The sequence below is a fragment of the Giraffa tippelskirchi genome, chromosome 13 (genome assembly GCF_054371585.1).
Source record: "Giraffa tippelskirchi isolate mGirTip1 chromosome 13, T2T-mGirTip1v1.2.pri, whole genome shotgun sequence".
NCBI lineage: Eukaryota > Metazoa > Chordata > Mammalia > Artiodactyla > Giraffidae > Giraffa > Giraffa tippelskirchi.
Genome location: NC_137287.1, coordinates 114,307,642 through 114,320,859, shown reverse-complemented (window position 1 = coordinate 114,320,859; position 13,218 = coordinate 114,307,642). Strand labels below are relative to the sequence as shown.

General features: G+C 47.4%; 1 protein-coding gene across 9 annotated transcripts; it reads right to left on the bottom strand.

Moving 5' to 3' along the window:
• Positions 1–318: 318 nt before the first annotated feature.
• R3HDML (R3H domain containing like) lies at positions 319–12,687 on the bottom strand. 9 transcript variants are annotated; one of them, XM_081557053.1, is made up of 8 exons: positions 12,609–12,687; positions 12,442–12,510; positions 12,161–12,232; positions 8,279–8,588; positions 5,138–5,256; positions 4,894–5,026; positions 3,693–3,808; positions 319–815 (listed from the first exon to the last, which is right to left on the bottom strand). In XM_081557053.1, exons 3-8 carry the CDS (start codon positions 12,172–12,174, stop codon positions 683–685), a joined length of 825 nt encoding a protein of 274 aa, XP_081413179.1. In that variant the 5' UTR covers positions 12,175–12,232; positions 12,442–12,510; positions 12,609–12,687; the 3' UTR covers positions 319–682. The 9 variants fall into 9 exon arrangements, with proteins under 9 accessions (XP_081413179.1, XP_081413176.1, XP_081413178.1 ...); XM_081557050.1 differs by lacking the exon at positions 12,161–12,232 and adding an exon at positions 9,160–9,355; XM_081557052.1 differs by having other exon boundaries at positions 12,442–12,687.
• Between the last annotated feature and the right edge of the window lie 531 nt (positions 12,688–13,218).

The window sequence follows — 13,218 nt, the reverse complement described above, 5'->3', positions numbered from 1 at the left end:
TGTCAGTTCTGAGCGTTCAGAGAGGTGTCTAGAACAGCCTGAAGGAGCCGTTGGAGCCTGAGCTTCAACCTGGGTGCCTTCCCAGACACCTGAGAGCCGTGCAGCTCTCAGTAAGTCATGCCCTTTCGCTAAGCCTCAGTGTGCCCACCTGTGAAAAGGGTGCCTGGACCCTGCAGTGGCTTCAGTAACGTACACTGGGAGTGGGGTGTCCACAAGCTAACTACAGTTATTTTGTAAAAGCTTAGAACTGAAGTGGTCCCAAATCAGAGAGGGAGACCACTGGTCCTCAAAGATGGCCCAGAAGCTGGTAGGCTATTATTGAATGAATGAAGGTAGTTTATTGGATACACAAAGACTTGAGGGTTGGAGGCCCGAGAGTCCAAAAGCTGATGCCACTGCTTCTTCCAGCCCTGGCTCTCTGAGAACTGAGTCAGTTGAGGATGCAGGCCTCTTTCCCGGAGACCAGAGGAGAAAAAGATGTAACAGGTAAGAAGGAAAACAAGGAGGCTGTTTTCTCCTGGTAGATGCTGGACGTTTAGGAAATGGAAGCAGGAGGGAAGATTCAGGTAGGTGAAGTGAGCCCAACTCACGTCCTTAAAAAAGTATTCTGTGACCCCGTCTTGGGGAAGGGACTCTTGGAGCGTCAGGCCCAGCTGGAGGCCTGCCAGAGCCCACGGAAAATTCAGAACCACAGGAGCTTGTTGGACTTGCGTCTTGAGAAGCACATGTTGCTGCTGCAGCTGCCTTTGTAGATGGGGGGGCAGGCAGAACACGGCCTCCCTGTCTTGTACGGTGCCTCGCCGATCCAGTTACCCCTGGAAGAGAAGAGGTCCCAGGGAGGTGGTGTGGGGCGGACAGTTACATGAGCCACCTTCACACAGGTTTTCAAATATCAGCAGTGCCGCTGACTGGCCCTGTAACCAGGTCACAACTGCAAGCCTCCAAAACCAAGAGAAGACATTCCTCCCACACAGGAATGAGCATATCCAAGCACCTGGGTTGGCAGATAAGCAGTTTCTCAGGAAGTGTGAGTTTTTGATTCCTTCCGCACAACCACCCCACCCCAGACACCTCCCCACAGAAATAAATCCCTTCCTCCCCTCTCCAACAAGCAGATCTGAGTTCTGATCCTGGTTCTGCCAGCTGGTGACAGAATAAACCATCTCATTTCTTTTTTTTTTTTTAAGATATTTTTTTTTTGATGTGGGCCATTTTTAAAGTCTTTATTGAATTTATTACATTATTGCTTCTGTTTCATGTTTCGGTATTTTGGCCCCAATCAGGGATCAAACCCACACCCACTGCATTGGAAGATGAAGTCTTAACCACTGGACCACCAGGGAAGTCCCTAAACTATCTCATTTCTTGAGCCTTGATTTTATCCTCTGAATAAGTTAATGAAATTGTGTCCATAAAAATTATGCGAAAACACTTTGTAACTTAGAAAGAAAGATAGCACTAAGTCGTGTCCAACTCTTGCGATCCCATGAACTGTAGCCTGCCAGCCTCCACTGTCCATAGGATTCTCCAGGCAAGAATACTGGAGTGGGTTGCCATTTCCTTCGCCAAGGGAACTTCCTGACCAAGGAATTGAACCCAGGTCTCCCACATTGCAGGCAGATTCTTTACCAACTGAGCTATGCGTGAAGCCCCTATAACTTACAAGGTGACATGCAAATAAGAACTAGAATAATTAGATACTGAGTGTATTTCAACCATGGGGGACGTGCCCGTGAAGCCTCTTTGTGGCCTCTGCTGTACATTTATTTTTCATGGATGGTCTTATCCAAAAACCATCCTACCTGCTATGGAGTTAACCTTCTCAATGGATTTGGGGAGGTGGGGGGATAGGGAACCATTGCTTAAAGGTAACAGTTTCTCTTTGGAGTGATGAAAACATTTTGGAAATAGAGGTGATGGTTGCACAACACTGTGAATGCAATTAATGCCACAAAATAGTATACAGTACTTAAAAATGGCTAAAATGTCAAATTTTATGTTGTATATATATATTTTACCACGATTGAAAAAATGAATAATGTAATACACCAAAAACCCATTGAGTTGTATACTTCAAATAGATAAGTTGTATGGTATGTGAATTATATCTCAATTAAGCAGTTTTTAAAAAGAGAACAAAGCAGGAATTCCCCGGCCATCCAGGGGTTAAGATTTGACGCTTTCACTTCCAGGGGCTGTGTTTGATCCCTGGTCAGGGAACTAAAATCCCATAAGCCTTGAGGCATGCCCAAACAAACCTTCATCCCATCATTCTCCTGCTCAAGAACTTTTAGTGGCTTCCCATTGCCTGTGCAGGGGTTTGCAAACTTTTTATGTAAAGGGCCAGATAGTAAATATTTTAGGCTTAGGGAGCCAAATGTCTTTATTGCATGAAAGCAGCCCTAGATGATGTGTAAACAAATGTCGTGGCCATGTTTCAATAAAACTTTATTTATAAAAGTAGGCAGCAGTTCGGATTTTGGCTGTGGGCTGTAGTTTGCTGGCCTCTAGCTTATGAATCACAACTACAACTTTGGTCAGGCCTTCCAGACTGCTCAGGCTTCCCTGATAGCTTAGATGGTAAAGAATCTGCCTGCAATGTGGGAGACCTGGGTTCGATCCCTGGGTTGGGAAGATCCCCTGGAGAACAGAAAGGCTACCCACTCCAGTATTCTGGCCTGGAAAATTCCATGGACTGTATAGTCCATGGGGTTGCAGAGTCGGACACTACTGAGTGACTTTCACTTTCCAGACTGCTCTAGTGGTACATGGATCCAGCTTACACACTGGTTCTTCCCACAGCTCTCTTCTCCATCCCACCCACAGAGTTCTCTTTTCTCCTTCTTCATCCACCTCAAGGCCTAAAATCAGTCTCCCAGGATCTTGCTCAGGGCAGCCTAATAATCTCAACACTAGCTTGTAGTGTTAGTGATCTCTCAAGTTCCAGTGCCTTATTTTCTCACACATCAAACACTCTTTGTAGGCAGAAATGGAATCTTTTTCCTCCAAAAGTGATGGCTGAATGACAATAAGTAAAGTCAGCCAAAGTGCTTAGAAACGTGTGCATTTCTGGTTTCATATGGGTTCATTCATTCATTCATTCATTCAACAAAGACTTCTAGGGGGCATCAGGATTTGTGTCCGATGCTGTGAGTCCACAGTTTTCAAAAGGTGCTCGCAGAAGTTCAGGGGCAGGGACTGTGGGTGGTGGAGACACCAGGGGATGATTGAATAAAAGTCATTCTTTTCTTGTTTAACAACTTGAAGGAAAGTTATGCTTAAAAAAAAGAACCAAGGGTTTGAAAATCACTGTAGTAAAAGGATATCACAATGAATCAGGTCTATTTCCTGCTCTCAAAGACTTCTCTTGACCTCTCTCCCACCAACCTGATTAGAGAGTCTGGAAGAAGCAGCTGAGCAGACTCGCTGCATCCTTCCTTTCTTTCCTGTGGGATCTGCCTGCCTGCACGGAGCGTGTGTCTTTTGTCGCTCTGTTTCTTATGGGAGGCTTAAAGGGGCCAGCACTATACTTAGAAGAGGCCTCTGGTTGTCCAGTGTTGCTCTCTAAAAGTACCAAACTGTACGGTGTTTGGGTTATTTAGAACAGAGGAAGTCAAGGTGTCCTGTGTGTCTCCCTTTTCTGACCCACCCTCCTGCCCCAGAGTCCCCCCCGGCCTCAGAGCAGCACTCACTTAATGGCGTAGTTGCAGACCAGGTACACAGCCTGGCGCCAGGTGCTGCCCCAGACACGGATGCGGCCACAGGTGTGGATGGCACAGCCCAGCCGATTGGAAGATGCCCATACCATCTGAGAAGGGAGGACAAAGGCAAGGGAGGCTGTGAGAAGGACTTGGGCCTGGAAGGTTCCTGCACTTGCTGAGTTCAGGGTGGATGCATTAGCTGAGGTTTTCCTGGGGGAGGCATCTGTCTCAAAGTGAGAAGATGGAGGCATAAGGTACTATTAATATAATGTTTCCCAAACTTTATTTTTTACTACAATCAACAGCAGGGAAAACAGTTTTATATTGTTACCCAGTGTACCAACACACACACATACACACACACATCTACCCCTCCTGCACAAAAGTTTTATGAACTAATATTTAATCTTATCATATAGAATGATATATGCTAATGTTTTCTATAGTGTTTAATTAGATTTCTTTCTCTTTTATTGCCCTTAGTGAACAATGCTTGAAAATCATTGCTGTGTTGGAGATTAGAACACAAACTTCGAAATTAAACAGCCTTGGATCAGTTTCTCAATATCAAAAGCTGTGTGACTTTGACCAAGTCATTTAACCACTCTGTGCCTAGTTTCTCCTTTGGTAAAATGGAGGTAATAATATCTCATGGATGTCAGGAAGGACATTTGGTTTAAGCCTCACATTTCCTATGGGGAAATGTTCAGTTTTGGACATTTACTGCAAATAAGTCACAGAGAAATTGGCAGGTCTCCAAAAGAAGACATTTGTCCTACCATTGGTCCTGTTCCTTACAACACTATACTGCATCGTATTTTTATGTACAAGAAGTGGTAACATCTCAAATTAGCACTCAAAATATACTATGATTTTGGGGTAATCTTGTTTGGCATTTCTTTTTTAAGATAGCTCAGCCTTGGAAAAGAGAAAATACTGGGAAACATTTGGACCTATTGGTATCAAAGGCGCTCTTGAACTTGTCAGACCACACATCTCCATTTTGGGGTCAAACAATATGGTCCAGTGACCTAAGACACTCAAAATAAGACCCAGTTCAGCTCAATTCAAGGTATATACAGGAAGAGGCTCACTATGTAAAAGACGTCCACACAGGCCTGCGCTTTATTTCTAGTTGCTGTCCACCACATTCTATTTCTCCCACCAGCCCTTCATCCCTACAAACGGGTACCTGGGTATAGTGGGAGCAGACGGGGCCACTGCAGCGCCAGGGGCAGTGCGGGGTACAGTCCTTTGGGGCCGGAAACAAGTAATGCCGCTTCTCCTCTGACCAAGACTTCACAAGATCCAGCACTGAGCGGTACCTGGGGAGGCGGAGGCAATGGAAGAAACTCACCGTGTGCTTGGCGGGCTTGTTGAGTGACGGAGTGAAAGAAGGGCAGTGAAGTGCTGGGCTGAAGGGAGGGCTCACTCACCGGCCAGAATGGACAGAGAGGTTCTGGCCCATGTATCTCATCAGCTGTGAGGGCCCGTGGGCCCAAATGCACTGGGAGGCCCAGGCCTCGGCCGACCTGGCCAGCCGCTCGTCCCAGACCTGGGAAAGCAGAAAGGTCATGAACTTCCCCGCCGGAGGAAAACCACCCCATCTCAGTAGTGTCTCGAAATGCAAATATACATGGTATCATGACTCCTCCATCTCCTGGGAACCCTGCAATAAATCCACTTGATTAATGAGAAAAAGGTCAATACCAAGTCCACACGAGAGCTGAGATCCACACCTAGCCTTCTGACTCTTAGCCCGATGCCCTTTTTCCTTCACTGGACTTCAAGCTTGGGGTTCCCTACTCTGAGGAGGGTCCCAGGGGTTGGCCTGGGAGTTCCCAGCTATCCCTAGAAGTGACTGAGCCCAGGATAACAGGAAGAGAATGGATTTTTTATTTATTAAAATTTTAAAATGTGTTTAACGTTAAATTTTTTAAATTCAAAATGTGTTTGTTTTTAATAGTGAAAGCATGCACACATTTAATATGTAAGCTGTTGAAAGGAGAAGAAGTGGAGAGTCTTTCATCTTCATCTTATACTAGTCCCTCCAGCCACCCAGACCCTGGAGGTAACCATCATCATGAGTTTCTTGTGTCCAGTTGCAGAAATATTTGACACCCATAAGCATATAATATATACATATATAAACATATATATATAATGTATATATGATTATATGTAAAATATATATGCAATTATATGTCATATAATATATGTAATACATGTAATTATATATCATATTGTGTTAATGTATACATAAAATATATATTATCTAAATATAATAATTATATATATATATATATATACACATACACACATATAATCCTTCCTGGAGAAGGAAATAGCAACCCACTCCAATATTCTTGCCTGGAAAATCCCATGGACAGTAGAGCCTGACGGACTGAGTGACTGCTGTCATGTCTGACTCTCTTGCGACCCAATGGACTGTAGTCTGCCAGGCTCTACTGTCCATGGGATTTACCAGGCAAGAATATTGGAGTGGGTTGCCATTTCCTTCTCCAGGGGATCTTCCCAACCCAGGGATTGAACCCAGGTCTCCTGAATTGCAGACAGACTCTTTACCAACTGAGCCACCAGAGAACAACAACATATATATATATATATATATATATATATATATATATATATATATATAAATGTGAAAATGTGACAGATGGCAGGATGCCAGCATTCTATTTGGCACCTTGCTGTTTTCATTTAACCAGATAGGTTTATCTTAGCGATGATTCTACATCAGCACATAGAGAATACCCTCCTCCTCCTCTGTAATGGCTTTTTAATTTTCCAAACTATGAATGCCCCAAGTTTTATATCTTGAAAAAGGATCACTTAAAAAAAAATACTAGTTCCCTTCCATTCTGACTTCCTGAGATTCTGAGATATTATTTGTTCCTTCATTTCATCTGCTCATTTAGCAAATATTGAACAAAGACTCACAGTCTAGCAAGGAAATGAGATGTTAAGCAATCATTACAGTTGGCTGGTGTGAGAATGTGAAATGGAACCTGGTCTTTCATGGAGCAATAGAGAGAAAGGGTTCCTTAAGCAATGGATGTTTAGCCAGATACCTGTCCTGTGGGCTGAAGCCACTTAGTGAAGCAATGGGGACGCCCAAAGAAGAGTCCAGGCATCTCCCAGGGGTTGTAAGACTCATCCATTCTTAGAGAAAGCAAAGGAACGTTTTCTTCATGCTGCAAAGGGGTGAGCTGAGGTAGGGGCATGCAAACTTCTAACCCACACTCCCTGACCCTCCCCAGGGCCCCTCCTGGTGGAACTGTCTAGCTCTCTCTCTTCCACAGTACATGCAACAATCAAACACCTGTTGCAGGGAGTGCTTTGCACGCAGGGCTGGTGCTCAATAAATGTGTCATTGTTTGAAAACTGGAGGGCCTTCTACGTGCCAGCCACTGTGTTAATCAATGGATGAGTCAGTTAATGAACAAATAAATGGCTCCCCCACCTTTAGCTGCCTGCCATTTGGGCTCGCATCCCCACCCATCCCAACACCTTATTGCACCTGATGTTGTATTCTACATAAATGTTGTGGTTGATCTTTCTTTTTTATCATGCCCACTGAAATGGAAGCTCTGTGAAGGACAAGACCTTGTCCATCCTGTTCTCGGCAGTGTCCACAGGGCTTAGCAGTGGTGCCTAGCTCCAAGCAGGAGATGCAACATAAGTGAATGAGCACATTACAAAAGTACAAGCGTTTGCAGGCAGTTAAAGGAGCAGGTATCTGTCTTATAGGAGGTGGCTGACAATCCTTTTCCCTAAAGAAATCTGTAGGTGAGCTGGAGGCCTATCTCTACAGGCTAGTTTGGGACAATGGTCCTGGGGGAGGGGCTGCGATAATGAAAAAGTTTCCCTCCTCCCCTCCAGAGTCACAGGCTGGTAGGGGGCTGGGGTGAGACACCCCCTTCTCCCCCCACCCACTACTCTGCCTCTTTGAAGGAAGACATCCCAGTGTCCTTTGTGGTCAGCTGCTGCTTCTGCCCCAGCCTGTGCCCTCCACCCCCACCCCCGGAACCAATGTCCATCTCTCCCAATTCTACCTCCTCAGACTGGGAGGGTCATCAAACCCCTGGGGCAAAGAGACAATGGCAGGGAAATCTCCAGCCACCCACCCTCTGCGGGTCCCCAGCAGGAAGCCAGAATTCTTGGGAAAGGCATTGTGTTAGTTAAGACAACAGCTTTAGCAGCTTGTAGATCTGGGGTGTAATCCCAAGTGGGTGACCTTCAGCAAATTAATTCTCTGCTTCTTGATTTCCTTATTTGGAAAATGCAGATAAATCCCGCCTTGAAGGAAGAGGGTTCCATGTAAGTGCCTGGTGCACAGAGGATGTGCCATAAATTGCAGTCCTCTGCTCCTGCCTGCAGAAAGGACTTATATAAAGCCTTAGTTTTCTCATCTGTAAAATGGGCAGACTTCATAGGGCCCAGATGCCCAGATACTGGCTAGAAAGGCTAGACTCGTGAATGGACCAGCCCTTCCAGGGCACACTGAGTCGACTGGCATTTGCCAGAGGGGGCATTGGCAGAGTGTGGGGACTCACCATATACTCCATGTTGGCAGCAGGTGGGTGCACGCTGGCCCGGATATGGTTGTGATAATCCAATAAGGCACTCATGTCCCGGGCAGAGATGTGGCGCTTCCGCCGGTACCGAGGCACCCCCAGGCCACTCAGGGGTCTCACAGCTGTGCCCTTGGTCTGGGCCAGTGGCAGGGTGGCATTGGGCATCAAGGCGTTCATTGTCTGGACTGCCCAGAAGAGCAGGCCTGCCAGGCCCACTGTGCCGGGCAGCGGGGGCATAGCTGGCTGGAGGGGGTCCCACGTCTGGCCTCGTGCAGTCAGAGCTGGCTGCCTGGAGGGGGCGGTCATGAGGGCACCAAACCCTGAGTGCTCCTCAGCATTCCCACCCCAGAGGATGCGAACTACTGGGAGCTTGACACAGACCTCCCGACACAGCTCTGGTGGTGAGGAGCAACTCTCCATCCTCCCCACCCCATGGACTGAGTGGATAGGGCAGTGGGAAGAAATGCCCAGACAGGGACTTCCCTAGGGGTCCGGTGGCTAAGACTCTGAGATCACATGCAGGGGGCTCAGGTTCAATCCCTGGTCAGGGAACTAGATCCCACATGCCGCAACTAAGAGTTTGCATGCAGGCCACAACTAAAGACCCTGTGTGCCTCAACTAAGATCCGGTGCAGCCAAATAAACAAATATTTTTTTTAAAAGATAGAAAGAAAAAATAAAGAAATGCCCAGAGAGTGGCTGAATCTGGACCAGGCCCTGGAGTGAGACAACACTTCAAAGGCAGAGTTCCATCCCACCAGCCCAGGAAGCAGACCCCACACCTCCCCAGAATGGATACCCTCTGCACCAATCTCACTCCACATGGGCTCTGTCAGTGCCCTCAGAGGGGCAGCGCCCACCTCCCCTGAGGCATAGGCCAGGGCCCTCTCATCCCCGAGTTGCTCCAATTTCAGGGTGGAGTTCAGTTCAGTTCAGTCGCTCAGTCGTGTCCGACCCTTTGCGACCCTGTGGACTGCAGCATGCCAGGCTTCCCTGTCCATCACCAATTCCCGGAGCTTGCCCAAACTCTTGCAAAACACAGAAAGAACGAAGAGACTGAAAGGCAGGCAGAAAGAAAAGCGAGAAACAGAGAAAAAGTAAATGAGGGAGACAAAAAGGTCACTGACATAAAGAGATCCAGGAAAAAAAACTATGAGACAAATAAAAAAGGTAGAAAGATACAGAGAGAAAGAGAGACAATGCTGGGGCAAAAAGACAAGGAACATGGGAGAGAGAGAGAGGGAAAAAAAAGAACAAAGAAGATGAAGAAAGAAATACTGAGAAGAGAACCAGAGAGAGGGGTCCGGGAGACAAGGTGGCAGGCTCCCCAGGGGCGCGTACCCAGGATGGGCAGCCCAGGCCGGCGGCAGGAGGCAGCCGAGGAGGCAGGGGACCTCTGCAGACGCCCTGGCCCGCCTGCCGCACAGGGACTTAAACGGTCCGTCAGGAGCTGATGACATCTGACGTCCCAGCCTCCCAGCCCCCTCCCCTTCCAGCCTGGCCAGGCTCGAAGCTCCGCCTGCCAGTCCATGGGCTTTTCTCTCCTCCCTCTCTCTGCTGTTCCACCTGAAGTGCAAGGGGGCCGGGGCTGAGCTGCCGGTCAGGATGGGAGTGTGGTCAAGTCAGGGATTCCCGGACGAAATACCACCTCTCCTCAGGAGACCTCAGATCCCGAGCCTTTTCTCTGCCTTCCAGACCCCACATATTATGGCCATCTCGCATCCAGAAGGTATTTTTCTGTTTTCTCCACAAAGCCCTCCAGCCCCAGAGTTGGCAGTTTTCATACGGCCCCCATCTAATGAGACTGACTGAACTTGGATGCTGAGCTTGACTTATACAAGCTCAGCCAAACCCTCAGAAGCAGATATGATCGTTCCCCATTTTAGATGATAGACCAATCTCCAAAGAGGTGAAGAAACAGTCCAAAGTCAAGCCAGCCTGTCTGCTGTGGGGCCAGGATTCACATCTAAGTCTGACCCCAGGGAGGGTCCTGCTAGTATGTAAAAAGGATGTCATTTCTGTAATCAAATCAAATATAGATGCAGGGGGGGAAAAGCCCTATGAGAATATTTACTACGAGGCCATGAAAACATAGCACTGTGCAGCCTAATTAATTAACCCAGTGGATCTGGGTTCAAATCCCCATTATTTTGTTTTTGAAGTTTTTCTCTTTTTTTGGTTGTTCTTTCTTAAAGAAAAAAAAAGCCTTTTTATGCTCACTAACTGGTGTCCTTGGGCAGATTACTTAACCTTTTGTGCTTTATCTGGAAAATGGGAGAAATAATGGTACTTTCCTTACAACACTGATGCCAGGATTAGATGAATTCACATCTAATTGAGCTGGGAAGCACTGAGAGTGTGCTCTTTAGGTGTGTGTACATGTGTTTATGAGAGTATGTGTGTTTGTTATAGGTGTACAAGCACACACAAACACACAGGTGAGGGTTTGTGTGTCACATATAGGTGTATGGATACGTACATGACGATGCAGATGTCTGTACCTGAGTGTGTACTTGCATGAGTATGCATGTGCTTGTATGTTATGAATGTGCAAGCACACACATACAAGCTCATCCTTCTGATGATTTCTGTGTCATATGCCTGTGTTAATGCATAAATATTCAGGGATGTGTGCACGTGTGTGTGTGTGTTGACAGAGCCCGTTTGATCTCTGAGTTGCTGTACTTTGTTGTCGACAAAGAATTTCATTTTCTCTTCTCGGATTCCTCGTATTTTCCACAAATAACAAGCGATGCTTTTGCAACTGAAAGGGACAGACTTACAAGAAAGGTGTTCCATTAAAAAAACCAAAGTTGAAGTGCTTGTAATCTTCAGCCTCCACTTCCAGAGACCTTTCTGAGAAGTTCCAGGCAGAACCCAGTCTCTGATGCCAAGCTGAGCCCTGGCCCAGGTGATGATGCAGGGCTGGGAACTGGGATAGGGCTACTGAAGTGCGGTCCTCCCCAGACACATGGAATTCCCGCTCCAGGCAGCCGCCCAGCCTCAGCCTCTGCGGCCCAGACAGTGCCGGCTGCCAAAGCACACACCTTCCCCCCTCACCGGAGCAGCTTCCCCAAGCCCAGGCTGACTGCTGGATGCTGGCAGAGGCGGGGCACACAGAGGCAGTAGGGGTTGGGGGCTGCTGACTCTGACCTCTGCGTGGCTTTCTCATCGTGCCAGAGGACCAGAGGCACTGGCTCTGATCCAGCTCCATTCTCTGTCTCCAGTAGGCTGGGTCTCCTGGGTCAAGTCTCTGTCCTTCTCCGGGCCATTGGAGCAACTGGACTTAGGGCTTTTCTGCCTACAGAGGGCTGAGATCCATGACATACCAGGCGGCAGAGGAGGCAGACACAAACAGCTTTGGCACTGATGACCCAGGAGTGTGTGCCCCACTCTCTCTGAGCACTAAATACCAACCTCTCCCATGTCCTGGCCACTTGCAATGGTCCAGAGCATTACATCCATGACTCACTTGGTCCTTGCAGCTGCCTTTGAGGCAGCAACCCCGCCCGCGGACAGATGGGGACACAGAGCTTCAGTGACTTGTCCTAGGGCCTGGAGCCTGTTTGTTTGCTAACTGGGGTTCTGGCAGTGAGCATTCTTGCCCATTTTACAGAATGCACATGCATTCACTGTGCTCACACCACACACACATGCATGTATACACACACACATACCCTCCTCCTACAAAGATGAGACAGCTGGTTCCCCCAGTCCCTTAAATTCTTGCTGTCGGATGCCCTCAGGTGCCCTTCCATAAATATACAGAAACCTACCCCTTACACACTTGATCATGTTAACACATATAAGCAGCATGTATTTGTTCTTTTCTCAGTGCTCAGAACCATGTCAAGAACTTACCTGGATGAGACCATTCAATCTTCAGACCAACCCTATTAGGTCGGTATTATTATTGTCATCATAACCATTTTTCTGTACATGAGGGAACAGGCACACAGAAGTGAATTGTTGGCCTGGGGTCTCACAGCAGGTGGAAGGCAGAGGTGGGATGGGCCAGGCTAGTCCCACTGCCTCTCCAGAGAGACAGACAGACAGACATCTGAGGAAGGCACAGCCTCGCAGTCCAACCACGTATACAAAATCATCATCTCCTGGGACTTCCTCGATGGTCCAGTACTTACTTAAGACTGTGCTTCCGATGCAGGGGATGTAGGTTCGATCCCTGGTCGGGGAACTAAGATTCCACATTCCTCGCAGCATGGCAAAAAGGAAAAGAAATCACTATCTCCTACCCAACATGTTCACACATCCAGAACAACCCAGAAAATCACACTGGTAGCAAACATACAGAAATACCCCCAGCCAATCCACCAGGTAGGACCTTTCCTGCTGTCCTTGTTGACTAAGACTGTTCCCAGGTTCACTTTGACAGGTTGGTGTTGTTTAGTTGCCAAGTCATGTCTAACTCTTTGTGACCTCATGGACTGCAGCATGTTAGGCTCCTCTTTCCTTCACTGTCTCCCAGAGTTTGCTCAAATTCATGTTCATTGAGTCGGTGATGCCACCTAACCATCTCATCCTCTGCCACCCTTTTCTCCTTTTGCCTTCAATCCTTCCCAGCATCAGGGTTTTTTTCTGACAAGTCGGCTGTTTGCTTCAGGTGGCCAAAGTTTTGGAACTTCAGTTCAGCAACTGTCCTTCTGATGAATATTCAGGGTTGATTTCCTGTAAGATTGACTGGTTCGATATTCTTGCTGTCCAAGGGACTCTCAAGAGTCTTCTCTAGCACCAGAACTCAAAAGCATCAGTTCTTTGGCACTCACCCTTCTTTATGATCCAACTTGCCCATCTGTACATGACTACAGCATGTTGCCAGTGGATAAAAATGTTAGGGGTGAAGGCAGGAAATAATCAGGGATAGCCCAGATGAATGTCCTGGGCTGGGATCTCACTTCAGG